General features: G+C 34.7%; 1 protein-coding gene across 1 annotated transcript in view; it reads right to left on the minus strand.

Moving 5' to 3' along the window:
* The window catches only part of LOC118183323 (cGMP-dependent protein kinase 1-like), a 509379-nt gene that overhangs the window by 384918 nt on the left and 105357 nt on the right, over window positions 1–19104 (minus strand). The window contains exon 2 of the mRNA XM_085824166.1: window positions 1974–2179. Coding sequence (XP_085680292.1) covers window positions 1974–2179 — 206 coding nt within the window. The remainder of the gene's footprint in view (window positions 1–1973; window positions 2180–19104) is intronic.

Genomic DNA, 19104 nt, shown 5'->3' on the forward strand with positions numbered 1-19104 from the left:
AATTGCACTTCGCATACGTTAGCAACGGAAATATGCAAATTCGGTGACTAATATTGTGGTGCGCAATATATCCATGTTGAATTTTCAGTCTGTAATGTTGTTTAAAGTGATGTGTTTTATAAGAGTGATCAGCATTCAGTAGTTATGGCTCAAAGGCATCATTTAAGTTAAGGTCAATAGTGAGGAATAATTGGTAGATTCGAGGGATGCCAAAACAAATGAAGATCTTCCAAGATTTGAATGTTCCTTAAAGTGTTATATCAAAAGTGTGGAGCTACTTTTTAAGCATTAGATCAGTTGATACACAGCCCTATCAAAGGCCAGCAAGAGTAACAATTGCATCAGGAGACCGATTTTTGTCGTTGTCAAGCGTAAGGAACTGCGAAGCAACTACATGAGATTTGGTTTTAGACCTTCAGGCTGGCACAAGAACTTGAATCAGCCGTTCTACTGCTGAACGAAGACTTAACGAGGTTGGACTGTAAGCGAGAATACCAGTGGTTGTGTCTCACTCATTCTAGCTTTCAGGAGGGTCGTGTAAACTGGTGTCGTCGGAGACAAGACGACTGGACCCGCGTAGTGTTTATTGACGAGTCCAGATACAGCCTGAACAGTGATTCTAGACGTGTTTTCACTGCAGAGAGGATGGAACACGCAACCTGCCTTCTCTTGTCTGTGAAATATCCCGTTTCCGCAACCGCAGTTATTGGAACCCCAAGTTGAACTGTTTAGGGGTGCTGTTGGCCTCTAAACAGTATAACGGCTACTTCAAGTTCTTCTGGCAGCCTGAAGGTCTAAACCAAATCTCATGTAGTTGCTTCGCAGTTCCATACACCTGACAACCACAAAAAACAGTCTCCTGATGCAGTTGTTACTCTTGGCCGCTGTTGACCGGGCTGTGTATCAACTGATCCAATGCTTAAAAGTGGCTCCACACTTTTGATATAACACTTTAAAGGACATTCAAATCTTGGACGATCTCCATTTGTTTTGGCATCCCTCAATTATACCAATTATTCCTCACTTTTGACCTTAACTTAAATGATGTCTTTGAGCCATAACTACTGAATTCTGATCACTCTTAGAAAACACATCACTTTAAACAACACCACAGACTGGAAATTCACCATGGGTATATTGCGCACCACACTATCAGTCACCGAATTTTCATATTTCCGTTGCTAACGTATGCGAAGTGCAATTTTGTGTTCAGTTGTATTTAATTAACAGAAATCATTATAGTATTGGGTAATGTTTGCAGCCTTAACTCAGTGAGCATCCTTTTTCTCATTATCCTTTAATTTTGATGACCAATGTATATTTAATATGCTACCAGTGTAAAATAATAATTGTTAAAAATAACATTAAGAAATTCAGATGCAAGTACTTTTAAAAGATTTCCTGCATTATAGTGAGCAATACAATCTCATAATATAAAAGATCAATTAAATATATTAAGAACCTTCAACTGATATTAAATCCCAAGTTTTATTAAATCATACAAAAACTTAAGTGAAAACAATAATACCGCTCCGAGGTGTTAATTTCGAGAATTTCTACTTTTGGTTTTGCGAATAATGCTTTAAAAATGTTTAAAGTGGAGCAACTGATTATTCATCTTGCCCATTTAGACTAGTTTATTTTGTACTTCGAGCAGAGTGAGATTCTTTCCAAAAGTGTTGGACTACGAAAATAGCACAAACTTTAGTTAAACTTAACATAAGTGGCGCTGTTTCTATTTCACTGTATCTTGAGATTAACGTACTGCCACATTGATAACTTTGCTGCTAAGAAGCTATAAATTTCCTTTCAAGTACTTGAAGCTCCATATAATCTTGGCATAAATTTTCTCTTTGAACCGTCATAAAAAGTTATGGCACACACTGAGAAGCTGGGTAACTGTGATTTTGAATTATAAAGTTTCATTCTTAACTATATTAATATTTAATCCCAGTCAAAGAATTACGACTTACCTAAAATCTTTTTCATGTTTTTGGACTTGAAAGTCGTCGAAATCTTGACATCCTGCACTTTCACCCGAGACTCCTTGTTTCTTTGTGAGAGGGATGTGACGACCGTAGCGCTTAGAAGTGACTTTTTCTTTGCTGTCCATGATGCAAGATAAAATGTCGGGGGCGCAACATCCACCCCCTACTGCTGATGTGGATTTCAAAACATCCTATAAAATGAAATAAACGCAATACCTTAATGGAATGATTTGTTCTAGTGAAGTCCATAGTCATCTTACGTAAATTCTTAGCATAAATTAATACAAGTAGGCAGACCCTATTTTACTATGCAAATAAGAATTTGATTCTTTAAATGGTGTTGTTGTTTCTTCTTGTTATTCATTTCTTAGAGCATTATGACCATTGAAGCTAACTTCTGTATATTCGAGGGCCAGTTTAAGATAATTCACAAGCGTCATTATTCAGTATAATTTGAATACATGTTTTAAATTATTATTGTTAACTACGCTTCTGGATAGAATAACACCGATGTGAGCTGTGAGACATCCCATAACTGAAATTCAAAATTCTCACTTGCATTCTATTTTAAATTTGCACGTAAAAATATGTGTAATGGCATCGTCCACAACAATCGGATGGCACTGCAAACTGTGTGAAAGAATTTTTTTTTCTGGTGATAGAAGGCAGACGATTCCCGCGTCATCGCCCGCCAATGACGCGATTAAGATGCTTCTCTGATACGACGTTTTAAGTTGCAAACTTATATGCATCTGTAAATAATCTCATCTATTTCCATCGGGGAAAGTGCAGAATCGTCCACTGGTTGGCGCGTTTTTAAGAATTGCACATACTTGATATCCATGTACACATTGACCTATTTTCACATAAAAAAGAAACCCCAGAATTGCACAAAAATGGCATTGTACACTCCCTTTATCCATGTACACATCGACCTATTTTCATTTAAAAAGTAAAAAAAAATTGACAAAAATCCAATTCTTCTTACTCTTTAAAAAAGCGCCAAACAAACGCCAATCAAATAAGTGGACGATTCTGCTTTTTTAGCCTTTCCATCTACGAATGTAATCACTTTATAGTTTGTAGTAACTATTAATGTTTTCATTAAATATTCAAGTTATTTATAAATCGGACTGGTTTGTTGGAAGCCCATCGACATGGAATCCAACAACCATCTCTGAAGTAAATTCACATACGTCAAGCATAGTAAGTTCCGATTCCATATATATATATATATATGTATGTATGTATGTATGTATTTTTAAATTAATTTTTAAAAGATAATATTAATTAAACCACATTCGTCCTGAACGTTATATTGTTAGGATAAGCATAGCAAAGGAACGATATGATGGTTACATTATTGTAATTACAACAACCTAAAAGAATAAATTTAAGCGCAGAAGTTCTTTTCAATTGTGACTTCATATAAACACTTGAACACCTGAATCCAATTTAAAAAAGAGCGCCACTTCTGAACCTATAAATGAAACTACATGTTGAGGAAGTTTTACAAAGATTTCAAAAGACTTCGCGTCTTTTAGCTTGACGAGTTTTGAATAATGACTAATTCACTTTTCGGATCATGGTAAAAGAAATGAAACTTCTAAGTACACCTGCTCTCAGATGTTGCTATATTTTAGCTGTACATATAAAAACAAGACATTTCAAAATACAAAGAGATTAACGTATTCTGAATTTAGTAGTTTTCTCAAATGGCCAGCAAAATTTTGCACCTAATAAACATAGAACTGGATGTGATCTTAAGACCGAAAGTTCTGTCCACATACTGCACATGTGAATTTCTAGTTTCATAGCTTTAAAAAGGTATTTGTAGGCTACCAGTAGCCGAGTGGATATGACCTATGAAAAATGGTTTCTAACCTAGGTTTAAAAACTAAGAAATGCATTAACAATGTATTTTCTCCCCGTATAAAGTAAATATGAACCAAATTCTTCTGAAAGATCCTCCAGAAAGGCACCTGTTACCTTCGACAGATTTTCCTTTAGAACAAATAATATAATAACAAAAATGTTCTTAGAGAAGAGTAATTGAATTTTATGAAAAATTGGCAGCATTTTATTTGATGACTTTTCAAGTTGGAGAGAAATAAATTAAAGCATTTTAAATGAATTGTTACCTTTCATACGCATATTGAAAATTAAATTTCTGAACATGAGTTTATACATAATATTCCAAACTTATAAAATCTTTAAATACCTTTCACGATTTAAGAGAATATTCTCAGATAAAAGAAAAGGAACTGCTCCTCAAAGTTCAGGTAACTTAAAGCTAAACTAAAAGGAGTAGACAGTTAGATGTGAGTGCTTTCCAAACACCATAATAAAAGAAAGTTTATTTCTTTATCATCTTCAACATCGCTATGAAAGCTCTTCACGATTTCATATAATGGCGTCCTTCTCGTGCTTACTATCATTTATAGTTACAGAAAGCTTTTACGTAAAATTAATGTCGGTTTATTTGTAATGTACTGCCGTTGTTCCTCGAAATCTTTCCACAACATAGGCTGTAATAGTTGAAATAAACTTTATGTCTAAGCTTTAGTTTACGTTAAACATTTTTTTTTTTTTTTTTTTTTTTTTTTTTTTTTTTTTTTACGTTAAAAACATTTTCAGCATTTTGGATTCTTGCGACACAGTCAGATGTCAGATACAGTCAAAATTGCTAATACGCTTTGCTGATGGAACATTGTTCGCTAGGAAAATGACGTAAGTTACTTAACAACACTACAGCAGAATTAAGAATTTTCGAGAGAATACGAATGAAATGAAATAAGGAGAGGGAGCATCCGATTTAGATATAAAATATAAGCTGGAAAAGAAAAAAAAACTTATAAATTTTTTAATTTTTTTCCATAATATGAAGAATTTAATGTATTAAGTTAAACCTCTCGAAAATGAGTACTTTTTAGGAATCTGAATCTTTTGAGCGAAAAACGAAAAAAAAAACTGCTATTAAGAGATATCGAGTATTAAACAGGAAAATCAGTGTTGCCCTCGCCGAGATTCGAACTTTCGATTCTTAGTCGCGCATGCTAGCACTTACAGTACGAAGATTTGCAGTATGGCAGAGGGCTCCTTACAGCCTCCTCCACTTACATAGCGACTAGAAAGGAGGAAATTCATTCTCCAAACCATATAGTGATGAATTATAATCAGCCATACCTTTTGCTTGTGTGCTTTTTAGGATTTTTATGGAGCGAGAAAAATGAGAAAAATTAGTATACTTTCGCATGAATTTGGAATCGGCTATACTTTCGCATGGATTTCCTTCCGATGGGTAGTCGGACGTACTACCAGTAACACCACAAGGAAACGGAGTAAAATAGGGAGAAACCATTAAATACAACTAATCATGGCAAAAGCGTAAACACAGTTAACTAATTATAATATGATATGAAGTTCCTGAAACCGACCAATTTGTATCCACTTCACAAGTGAGTAAAGCAATGAAAACAAAATGCAACCAGTTCTGTGAATTAAATTCGGAACGAATATCAATGTTCAACGATCTTATCTGTGCAACCACTGTCGCAAGTAAAAAAATCTAAAACATTGCACGACAAAATTTCTCTCCCGTGTAAATAATACTTAATTCGTGATGTTATTTGAAGTTAAGAAATATCCTCTTTAGCTATGAAAATGTAGTAGGATCCTTCTTAAGTTAAAATGTCTTAATATATTATTAATTTTATAGTAATTTTAATTATGTCATTTAAATTAAAACATTTGAATGAGTAAACTTTAACCAAAACATCATCGTCTTTGCTTTTCTTATAAATACTATTAAAATGCTCAAAAACTGTTTTTAGCATAATTCTTACTCCATTGAAATTTGCAGATAATACAGAGCTTTCTGGTTTTACTGTAGTATTATGTAGAATAGTTTTCGTTCTATTCTATTGTCCTCATACGCCGGCCTTTATTAAATCCCTACTCTCCTATTCCTTTCTGTTTTTAAGAAGGAAAAGAAGAGAAGTTTTTCTGTTTGATAAATTCACACATTTATTCCCTGATTTTTTTTTCCTTTAGCATTTTTCACCCGAAGGAATTTACACACATACAATAGCCTAAGATAAATATAAATTTAAATGTCTTCTTGAACATTTTCTAGACTTTCTGAAGAAGTTTGAGTTATTTTTTTTTTTTTTATTTTTATTTAACAATTGCGGCATTTCTAAAGTGTGATTTCATATCTTCGATTCAGAAACTCGCTTTTATTTCAAAAACTAAGAAACGTATTTCGTACTTCGTAAAATGTTCTTAACAGGTCCTTTGTAGCTGGGAAGCATTAATATTTTGTTAGGCATAGGCATTTGCTGTTTAGTTTCCATATTTCAACAAAAATATAATTTTTGTTATAGGAGTCAGTCACTGCACATGAAAAAAATTTAATTAGAAAAATGGAAATGTAAAAAAATAAAACGTATTTCGCAGATTCGACTGCATCTTTAATCCAGAAAATAATGCACATGTAAGCATCATACGAAAAAGTAAAAAAGACGTGCTTAAAACTATCAATGTACAATAAATACTATATATGGTTGATGAATTTTGAGTTCTTTAAAAGGATTCCTTGGTAATCAGCTTAAATTAAGTGCACTGTGCATGCATGAATTAAGTGTATTGTGCAAGTTTGAATTAAGTGTATTGTGCAAGTTTGAATTAAGTGTATTGTGCAAGTTTGAATTAAGTGTATTGTGCAAGTTTGAATTAAGTGTATTGTGAACCATTTTCTATTTTTTCCGACACACAAATATATGTGTGAGACAAGTATTAAGTTTAATTTATGAACGAGCTAAAAAACGTTTATTTAGTTTTAATATTTCCTTCTTTCTGCCATTGTTTCATCATTCCTAGGTCCACAAGCGGCCGACTAGTTAAGTTACTGAATATTTGTAGTTCGGGTCTGAGGTTCGAATCTCGCCAGCGGATTGGCTGCATGGGCGTTTTCATGATCTAATGTGTATACAAGCCATTGGCCCTTAAAGCGTCCTCCAAGAAGGCATCCTTCTCCTTATGCAGATAGCCCTTGAGGCTTTGCCTCGATCATATTGACCAAATAATCCTCTCCCTATCTTAAAAACAGTTACTCTGTAGAGACATTAGGTATATTTTTGGAAGCAGGAAAGATGAAAAATAGCAAACGCCTTCGCCGGGAGTCGAACAACGAACTCTGGAATACCGTCCCAGCATGCAGAACCACTATACCACGATGGCACGCTAGGAAGGCGGGAGAAATATCTAACATACGTCCCCTTTTAAAGGGCAACTGGGGTTTTCAGAGGACCCAATCGCCAAATCCTGGGTGTGGAGAGTTATCGTCCACAACCCTTTTAGTTCGAGCGCCACTGTAGAGACATTAGGTATATTTTTGGATGCCGGAAAGATGAAAAATAGCAAACGCCTTCGCCGGGAATCGAAACACGGACCTCTGGAATACCGGCCCAGGGTGCAGAACCACTACACAACGAAGGGGCGCTAGTAAGGCAGGAGAAATACCTTACTCATTTATAATTAATCTTGTCGAAGGGCGACGTACCAAAATTAACGAAAATAATTACACATGATATTTACACATTTACGTATGACATTACGTTACACACATATTTACATACAATATTTATAAATGAAACTGAAATCATTTATTCATTTGTAAATAAGTAAAACTAATTTGCTGGTTTATAACTCATTTGTAAATTTGGACAAAAAAGCAAATCTGTAAATGTAAAACTTGTAGAGGAATCTATGAGTAAAACAAAAATATTTCATAGTCAAGTTATTAGGTCTTCTGAAGTAGGAAGAGTGAAAAAGGAGCTATGCCCTTGCTGGGATTCAAATTCGAGAACTTCCGAGTGCTAGTACGACATTCTTTCCATTTTTAGCAAAACGGCATGCAGTATGGATGGAGAAAACCATCATAACAGTCAATAAATAATAAAATGACAATGGGCTTTGTGGAAATTTTTTTGGAAATTTAAATACCTCATTTTAAATCTATCCTATGACAGAAACCTGCTCCTTTTTGTCTTTCGGTTGTTATGAAAAATAGGCAAACTTTCGAAATTTCAATTTTTAAAGAGGATATTTGCTTTACTTTTTTCCTCTTGTTATATGTTTTTCCCTCTCAACTACAAACTGCGAACGTTTTATTAAATAGGTTGGTCGTCTACTGATAATATTGAAAAAGAAAAACAGTGCATTGGTCTTTTAGAAAACTAATATTATTTCACATATGCACACACATGTAAATATAGAGAACAGAGTAACAATCAATTAAAAGCGGTAACGAAATGTTAAAGAAGAAAGCATAAATCAAATAACATGAAGCATGAACTTGCAAATCAAGCCTGAAACTTATAAATTTTAAAATAGTTAAACAATGGGAATTGGTAATTCTTTAGAATTTGCCGAGTAGCAACTAAGATATTTATTAACAGCCACATTTTTGAATTATATCTGGTTGAATAGTAGCCAAGAAATAGCAAATAAGTAATTAAATTAAGAGTTATTAAATTATACTTTTTATATTACAAAATAGGAAAACAATTTTAAAATATTCATTAACATATAACCTACTCCGAAAATGCAAAAGAATTTATGTATTTTGCATTTTACACTTGATAACAGTTTATAGATACTCAGTTAAATGAGTAAACAGAATTAAAATTTCTTCCGAGATTTCATTTCAGAAATGCTTTATTGAAAATTCGTGAACAGAGACTAAATCCTGAATCAGGATAAAATTTTATTTCTCAAGGCTTTCTGAAATTTAATATTTTTCGAATTTTTAAAATTATTATTATTATCTAAAGCTCTGAGATTACACAGTCATTTTATTTGTTATGCAAAAAGTAAAACATTCTCGATCTTTGCACACTTAATGTTGTTTAATAATTGCTCTTATCATACGCAAATATACACTGGTGTGCAAAAATTAAGGACGAGACGGTTTTTTCAATATAACTTTGTACAAAAGCTTTCCAAATCAACACATTTAATACCGTAAGATCCCCAATACGTAAGGACATGAGTAATGTAAGCAACACTTACTAAAAGAGAAATCAGAGGGATAAAAAGAAGCTTTATTGAAAAAGTAGCATGGAGCGCAATGCGACTGAAGCATCCCTGTGATGAGTGTCCAGCAAGAAACATCCGGTCTTTAATAGGGGATATGATCTCCCCTGACTGCTAGGCAGGTTTCACAGCGTCTGCCCATGCTGAGATTGAGGGTGTCAATGATTTGTTGAGGCACTGCTGCCCATTCGTCTTCCAGCGCCAATCGAAGCTCCGCAATCGTTACTGGTGGTAAGGTACGAGCTGCCAAGCGTCTGCCTAGAAAATCCCATACATGCTCGATGGGATTGAGATCCGGAGATCGTGTCGGCCAATCCATACGTTCAATATCCTCACTCTCTAAGAGCTGTTCGGCAGCTACTAGGCGATGACATGGTGCATTGTCGTCCATGAAAAGGAGCTGCGGACCCATAGCGCCTCTAAAAAGACGCACATATGGAAGAAGAATCTCGTTACAATAACGGGTCCCGTTGACTGAACCTGCGTCGAAGATGTGAAAGTCTGTACGACTACCAAGCATGATGCCTCCCCAAACGAGAACACCGCCACCTCCATACCTGTCCCTTTCAATGATGTTCGAGGGATGATTGCGGCTTCCCGGCTCTCTCCAGATGAGTATGCGATGAGAATCGCTACTCAGACTGAGTCTGCTCTCATCTGTAAAGAGTAGTCGTCCCCATTCATTGTCTCTCCAATTCCGGTGTTCCCGGCACCACAGAGAACGCCTTCTCCGATGGGCAGGCGTTAGAGGTACACACCGTACAGAGCGTCTTGCAAACAGACCACCACCGTGCAGTCTTCTGGCCACGGTAAAACGCGATATCGGTCGTCCAGTCGCCTGTGTCGTGTGTCTAGCGATTTCTCCCGCTGTCTGCCGCCTGTTTCTTCTGGCCTGTAAGGCAATATACCGTTCATCTGCGGGTGTGGTTCCTCGTGGACGACCACTACTAAACCCCCGGATAGCTGTTCCTGTAGTTTGAAATTGTCTCCAAAGTCGTGAAACGATGCTGTGAGCAATTCCGAACTCTGCAGCCCCACTTGTCACACTGCGGCCTTCCTCCAACTTCCCAATGATTCGACATCGGGTAAAAGAATCCAGATGTCGTCTAACAGATTGATTATTCGCCATTTCTCGCTGAGGCAGCAACTCGGTGTGATTTTAACTGCTATACGGCGTGCAATCTCTTTGCAAGAAATACTGATCTTACACCGACAACATGCTTTATACTACTCAGACACTCCCCCATTACGTCTACCTGCATATCTGCGCATGTGCTACCGTACATCACCTTACTTAATCTCCTGATTGGTCTTTCTGTCCGCTCTGCCTCTTCGTTCAGCTGATATGCTAATTTTTCGACTTCGTCCTTAATTTTTGCACACCAGTGTAATTGGCAATACATAAAAAGCAAAGTTAATATTTTACTTGTGTAAAACACTTGTTGTTTCATTTCAAGATGTAAAAAAATGACATGGAATAACTGTCGATTTACCGGAAGCAAATTAAATGGTATTCAGAATAACTAGGTTCTCTTTAACAAAAATTGAATTTGTGTATTGCGGAACAGTAGAAGAATTAAAATAACAAACCATCAGTGTAAAACAAACTGTCTACGAAATATACAAGGTAAAAAATGAAAAATGAAAGGGTGTGGTGTGGTGTGGTGGTGTATTTAATTATGGCAAAGCACACTAGGGCTATCTGCCTAAGGGGAGGGATGCCTTCGTGGAGGACTTTCTAAGGGAAACTTCCTCGTATACACGTTACACATGAGGAAAACCACGAAAACACCCATGCAGCCAGCCCGTTCGCGGGATTCGAACCTCGGACCGAACTACCAGTGTTCAGCGAGTTTACCGCTCGGCCGCTGGTCGGCCTGAAAAATGAAAGGGATAACAGTGCGAAGAATAAATAGTGTTTATAGTATTTGGAAGTTGTTTTCCTCCACAATGGTACGTACTCCGGAATGAATAAATATTATTAAAGTTCCAGCAAAAAATAAATTGCACAGTTATAAAATTAAAAATAAATAATTGTAAGTATCAATGACATTTGTTTAAGTTCAGTTGTAAGTATTGTTATTTAATGCTATTTGTAATACACCTAATATTAAAAAAGTTTAGCATATTAAACTTTCAAGTACTTTGGAAATTCCATAATAGATATCAATAAGCGCATTACTTCAAACGGCAAAGCATAACCGTAAAAAATGTTAAATTAGGCAAAAGAGTAACCTTGCATTTGCAAAGTTCTCCAGAATTTGTTTGCTCTTGACGAAGGAGAACCTTGCCTTATCGCTATCAAAATTGGTAGAGTTTCAATTAAATCTACGGTCAAACACAAGATTGCCTTTTTGCATAATTTTAAGAGTTAATTTAATAATTTTATTTTGATGTGCTTCTCTTCTCTCTCGACTGTTAAAAGTATTATATCAATCGAAATTTCACTTGCAGGTCATGATATTACGTTGAAAAACCGTTCGTTTTGTGCGAGATGGAGATGATGTTATCCCAAGCAGAATGAATTTTTATGATTACGCAGAACTTTGCAGGAAACAAATTTGATTGCGAGAGAATCCTTCTCATATTTTTGTTTATAATTGCAATACCTTATTCCTAAATTCATCCATTTGTCCGAACTAAGAAGAGACATAAGGACACTTCTTGCCTTATGGCGTTAGAAAGCGGAAAATGACTGTCTTGGTTAACTTCACGGGCATTTGAGAAAAGTCTTTTTAAACGCTTCAACAACTTTGCTGTTAGAATGCTTTTCGTAAGAATCTGCTTTATCATAATTATGCATTCTGTTTGGGAAAAATTCATCTCCATTTTCGCCAAACAGACAATTTTTAAAATAAACGCCATAAATAGAAAATGCAATTTGAACTAATGCTACTTGTAATAGTATCAACTTGAACTAATTTGCCCTTAATTATCTATTCTGGATTATCCACAATTTTTGAAACCCTGGTGGGAGCGACGTTTAAATAACTCTTCAATTTCTCCCTTACTCTTGATGTTTACACTTCCTTCTTCTTCCGTTAGATTCCTCTTGGTTTCAGTACTACTGATTTGATTTACGTAACTGTGAGAACACAGAATTCTCACAATGAACACGGTGGCTTTATCGATTCTTGAATCGTTATCGCGCCCTGCCACGTGCAGTGGATAAAAACTGGAAAGACTGGTTTTGTCTCTCTCTTTGTCTGCCTGTCGTCGTGTTAACGAGTGTGTGGGCCTTCGGGCCACACACACAGCTCTCGCCATCGTCCACGGTAAAACATAATGTAATCGAGCTGATATTCCTTTGCATAAGATGGAGGAGAAAATATGTTCTTGTACGAAGAATATAAGAACTCAGGTAAACTTTACTGATTATGCTGAGAGGTAAAAATTGTTCCTGTGCTGTGATTCAACGTGTATGATCCTGATAATTGGATTTTTCTATGTGCCGACCATGTGCGCCAAATTCAAGCCTATCTACAAGAAATCTTCTCTCTTCTATCGCGAATAATTGCACTGTCTATTAATTAAGCTTTTTGCAAGATGCTGATAAGTAATTGCCTGCGATGCTGTAGGATTAGGAATTACAGTATATCGTAAGAAATGAACGCTGTGAGAGTCCCGTAGGACTAACGAGTAGGACATGCCGAAAGGCATTCATGAATGTAGTTTTTTTTTTTTTTTTTTTTTTTTTTTTTTTTGTAACATATAGAATTTAGGCTAATCAAGAAAAGTGTGTTTTTGTGATTTATCTAGGCTAATCAAGAAATGTGTATTTTGGGATTTAATAAATGTATATTTAAAGGAGAAATACAGACTCATGCATGCCTTATTGGGTAAGTCATTTTATTCTTATTATTAAAGATCACGCAATGTACTAACCACTAAATTTTAGTTTAACTATTTACGCTGAATTAATTCGCATTTGATCGCATCTTAGTATCGTTACTTTTATACGATCACGGCCAACAACACCACAGTAACAGATGTAAACTATTAATAATATTTTTCTGCTATTTATAATAAGTGTCATTCTTTTTTTCCAGTATTTTTTAACTATACGTGGATGAACAATGGCTGTCGTTCCCGGTATTGCCCCAGTAAAGCAGATCTGAGACAGATAAACAGAAACAGAAACAGTAACAGGTTTGAAAAAATCTAGAGAATAAAAATTGAGTTTATAACAGATAATTCATAAAACCAGAGTTAAATATAACACAATAAATGTGATAAATCCTTATAAATTAGCTCGTTGACATGAAATATGTTCTAGAAAATAATTTCTCTTCGGATAGGCAAAGAAAAACAGACCAGTAAAAATATTTAAATTATTTAGAAAACGAACTGTGTATTTTTACTCCTAAAGAAAAGGGATGTCTGCCTGGTTAGTTTTGAAATCTATATATACTTCATTTAACGTCACTTTTCGTCCTGTTACTTTGTGTCTAATTTTAACAAACGCCTTATGTTCTCATCGATTGAAACTACATAGATTTTTTTTTATGCATTATGGATTAAATTTCTCTATATATCATCTAAATAATCCTCATTTTACCTTAAAAATCTCTGCATAAAGGCATTCTTCCATATCTTCATACATTGTTCAAGCGAACTAAAATTTTCTATTAGTTTTTCTCTATCAAGCATTGAAGTTTTATAATTTATATGTAGCATAACTTTTTTCGGGAAATTTGTTTGTGCCTTAAATATAATATCTAATACCACATTAAACGAAATTTATTTTTCGAAGTTATTAGGGCTACTTAATTTTATTTTAAAAAATTGTGTTTAATTTTTTTCTAGTTTTACCCTTATTATTTCAGGTACTTCTGAATTATTTTATTATTCATTACTTCGCTACATAAACCTGCTTGAAAGCTTGTTTAAAATATATATATATATATATATATATATATATATATATATTTTTTTTTTTTTTTTTCTTAATTCTCACCAGTGGAAAAATTTTACTTTTAACTAAGAAAAGGAAATAATTTAAATAGAATATCTCTCAGATACTCCTAGTAAACATCGTTTAATTAAAACTCACTTCCCGATTTACCCTGCTTTGATTAATCTGTGGAATGTCCACGGAATAATTTAGAGTAACTAAAAAGAAAATGAATTTTTTTCTTTCCTTCCGCATTCTTTTTACAATTAGCAAATGATTATTTAGCTAGTTACGTAAATAACATTAAGAACTTTTTTAATAAATTTTGAACTTCTTACATTAAGGAAATTTTTAAAGTAGTCTATTTAACTAAACGTGGTACGTACATATTTGAAATAAAAAAAATTGTTGAAAAGTATTTAATTTTTTTTTTTTTTTTTTTTTTTTTTTTTTTTGCTTTAGTACGTATTTAATTATACATTATTCTCTGTAAAGTAAATATTACGATCTCAAAACATAAGGTCTAATTTACTTAGTTATTTTCTTTCACTTTTGTTGAGATTTCGGTGGCTGCAGTGTTATGAAATCGTAATACTGCCATATTAGAATTCTGAGCAATTTGCAATATGTTTCTGAAGATTTACATAAAATCAATGATTAGTTAAAGTAAACCATGTTTGAGCACTGGGCGAAATATTATAAAATTATTTGCTACTTCAAAGAATTTTTTTATGGAAACTAACAAGAAAAGTCAAGAAATCGAATATTTGTCTAAAGAAGTTCTCCACTGAAACTGGTTATCAACTGGTGATACGCAAGAGATTAATAGGTAGTACGTAAAATACTTTTAACTACTAAATTCAAAAATCTAGTGAAGATAAAAAACAATTGATAGGCATTTTCTATGATCGAACTTTAACTGAAGATTTCAAAAATAACACATTTTTTAACATTTGGCTGAACTGAAAAAAAAAAAATTTAAGGGCATTTTAAAAAAACCTATTAAATTTTTATTGCTTTTTTACACAACCTATTTGTGTGAACAAGGATTTTCTTCCATGTTATATCTGAAAAAAAAATACAGAACAAAATTAAAAGTGGATTCTAATTTACGGCTAAAGCTAAGTGAAATATGACCAGGCATAAAGAAACTAATCTTTCTTAAGCAAGCCCGAATTTCACAATAAATTTTAGAATTAAATATTGCACCTGACATTTTGATAATTAAAATGGTAACCAATTTTTAATCTAAGAGTTTTTATGTGTGTATATTTCATGCAAATAGCAACAGATTGTGCAAATGGTAAAATATTTTGTTTAATATTTCTATCGAGAAAATGAAAAGTAATCGTTGCAAAATGTAGTAGAGGTACTGAAGATTTTCAATTTTTGTTTAGATGGTACGCGTTAGTCAAATGGTTGAGAACCGCTGGTCTAAAGCAAATGATATTAAGTTAGAAGCTATAGGGTGAAAAAGAATTCTTAATTTTGTGAACTTTGGGAACTTTCGGGATGTAAATAGTTAGTAAATAAACATAGCAATTAAAAGATCTATGGCTAGAATCCTGGTGTCAGCAGAGTTGATTTTTATGCTTTATATTGCAGAAAAGTTCATGGTCGACATAGTGCCACGCGAAGTGAAAATGTTGCAGACGATAACATCTGAATCTGAAAATCATCACTTGATTTTGGTTGACAGAGCATCGTTACTTTTCCAAGTCACTCTTCAAGTAAAGGACAAACAAGTGGAGTAATTATCATTGTTTCCCCAACTGCATTTTCGTGGTGTAAATGGTCAGTACGGTCAGCTCGCTGTGTAAGACAAGGCGTTTAAAGCCTATCAAAAAGACAGCTGATGCATAGTTAATTTTTCCCCCTACCTGCTTCGAAGATACCTGAAAATGGTGTTGAAATTAAGCATATATATTTAGAACTACGAAAGAAGCATATTTTGAATTTACATTGGATTAAAGCTCACGCTGGTCATTATGGGAATGAGAGAGCGGATGCTCTAGCAAAAGAAGCCTCCCTGGGGGTTTGAACCGAAAAGGTTTTTATTCAAGATTCGAAAAAGAAGACATGTACTATAATATATGACAAGCTTATTAGAGACTTGAAAAATTTATGGGATCTCTCTGAAAGAAAAAAAACTATCTAAAATGTTTAAAAATTAACAAAAAAATGGGAATTTTAGGAGATGCAGATGTTAATCAAATTCTCACTGCACATGGAAGGTTCCCTGCTTACTTAAAATGGTTTCACCTCCAGGAAAATGATATATGTAAAGTTTGTAATAAATTTGGCGATCCAAAGCATTTCGTCGAGCACTGTTGCCTGACTGGAAGTGTGAGAGAATAATATAAATTTGCGAAGTTTGAGGATTTATTTAGTAATTATAAATTGTTCAGAAAATTTGCAAGAGATATTATATTAGGCAAACTGTGAATGAGAATAAGAAGAATATTGGTATCGAGATATAACAAAGTAGAAAATCATACTGAAAACAGAAGTAATTGAGGTATTTTATAAATTTAAGATGAATTTTTGATAATATAAAGAAGATTTGAATAATAATAACTAATTGAAAGTAAAACTTATAAAGATTTTAAACTTCAGAAAAAAGACAGAAATGGAAACGACGCATTTGTATACTAATTCACCGAGTGTTTGGAATGTATGTATCTACTTTACGTTTTTTTTTTTTTTTTTTTTTTTTTTTTTTTTTTTTTTATGCCTTTGTGGCTTGGCCTGTCCCCTCATAGCCATATGGCAGGTTTCGCCTGCTAGGTGGGCTGGGGGGCCAGTGCTTAGAACGAACTAACCTATCGGTGTTACATCTTCATTACAGTTTTGTGGAAAGCATAATTTGCTTCTTTACAATAGTGAATTAATTTGTAACTACGTAATAAGCTTTGCGTATGAATGGAAATTTGAGCTAAAGTTTATGCTTTTCCTCTTTTAAAAAGAACCTCTCAATATATTTTTTGTTGAATTAATGTTCAGAATTTTCAATAAATATTTCCTGGCAAAATATTAAAAGCTATAAACCTGTGTCTCGTTTTATTCCATTTCTGACTGAAGTTCACAGAATCGATGAAAGATGCGGGCGAAGTTGAAAACTGAGAAAGGCAAACATGACATTTTTTAGAAAGAATTTGTTTTAACCTTTATTCAGGGAATTCGCATGTTAAAAATGATGTTTCCTAGGTTACCAATGCTTAGGATGCTGAGAAATGTGATGCATAAAAAGTATTTCCTTCGATACAAGACCTGCGGCAATTAAAGGCACTAAGGATATTTAATGAATTCTGATATCATATATTCAATGGTTAATAACTAAATACCTGGTTGCCCGTTTTGTTTTACACCTTGAAATATTTTACAAATTCTAATTTATGACTACATAATATTTTTGTGTTTAGATTTTCCACGACCTAATATCAGTTATTATAGTATAGCAAGAAAGAAAGTCCTTTTAGAAAGTTACCTGCTATGTTATTTCAATACAAAATAAGTATAAAATTCTAATTCAGTAATGAATATGAATATCATTTCAATCTGCGATATAGCATCTCATGGTAGCGAAATGAGCGCTAAAAATATAACTTTTCTTCCAGAATGTTCTTTTTTTTACATGAAATTCATTCTTTGTGTTAAATACAGAATTCCCAAGAAATTTGGACACTTCAAAAATCATACTAAATGAACAAATTGTATGTATTGGAGGGCAGTCTGCAACTAGAGTAAACGCGCAGTCATTTACTTGCATAGTTTGTCAACTACCATTTGTAATCGTTGACCTCATAAGTCTTCTTCCTTTGTGTTATTCTTTGGTTATTCTAGTAATAAATTATGCAAAGTTCGGAAACACAAGAACTGACAGGGTATCATATATTAAAATTTCAAGTGGTTAATTAAACTAAAACCACACAAATTCAATTTAATTTAATATATCGACAAAAATGTTCCTGTTTTTTTTTTCTTTTTTTTACACTTTGGAGAAAGTCTTATTATTTACAGCACGTGAATTTCTTCTTCAGTCATCTGGCAAATCGAAAACTTTCTCCATTTTATTCGAGAAGAATATGCTTCGAAAGCTTGAAAAGTTACAGGAGTCCCTCCTGTACAAATACACTGCTCGACATTGAAAATGCAACACCAAGAAGTAGTGGTCAGAAAGTGATGAAATTTGGAAAAAAAGACAGAGACAGCAAGCAGCAATAAGTGATCTTTATTTCAAAATGATAGTCAAAATAAAAAGCGAAAACGGCGTCGGCTCAGTAGGATGTAGGACTACCGCGGACAGCGATGCACGAAGAAACACGTCTAGACATAGAGTCAATAAGAGTGCGGATGGTGTCCTGAGGCATGGCTCTCCATTCCCTTTCAACCATTTGCCACAGCTCGTCTTCTGAACGAGGCAGGGGCAGAGTCTGCAAACGGCGTCCAATCACATCCCACACGTGTTCCATTGGTGACAGGTAAGGAGAGTACGGTGGCCGGGGAAGCATCTGTATACCTTGCAGAGCACGTTGGCAGATGCGATCACTGTGCGGTCGGGCGTTATCCTGCTGAAAAATTGCATTAGGCAGCCCCTGAAGGTAGGAGATTGCCACCGGCTGCAGTACAATATCCAAGTATCATTGGGCCGTCATTGTGCCCTGAATACGAACTAGAGGTGACCTGGAATCGTAGGCAATAGCGCCCCAAACCATTATGCTACGTTGTCGCCCGGTGGGGCGTTCCACAGTTTCTGCCGGATTAGATCTGTCTCCACGTCGACGCCACACACGTATGTGACGACTGTCACTGGATAAACAGAAGCGTGACTCATCTGAGAACACGACGTTTCGCCATTCTGTCATCCACATCGCTCCAGTCCGGCACCATTCTAAACGTTGGCGTGTATGCTGTAGGGTCAAAGGCAGTCTTGTTAACGGACGCCGTGAGTGCAGGCCACATTCAACCAATCGACGGGAAACGGCTCTGGACTACACGGGAACATCCAGTGTATCTTGCACATGCTGCAGAATCGCGGTACAAGTGACTTGCGGGACCGCCACAGCTTGTCGGCGGATTCGTCGATCCACGCGTGCTGACGTAACTCTGGCTGCACCTGCCACC

The sequence above is a fragment of the Stegodyphus dumicola genome, chromosome 9 (assembly GCF_044657685.1).
Source record: "Stegodyphus dumicola isolate Sdum_Otavi_A_Nest chromosome 9, ASM4465768v1".
Classification (NCBI taxonomy): Eukaryota; Metazoa; Arthropoda; class Arachnida; order Araneae; family Eresidae; genus Stegodyphus; species Stegodyphus dumicola.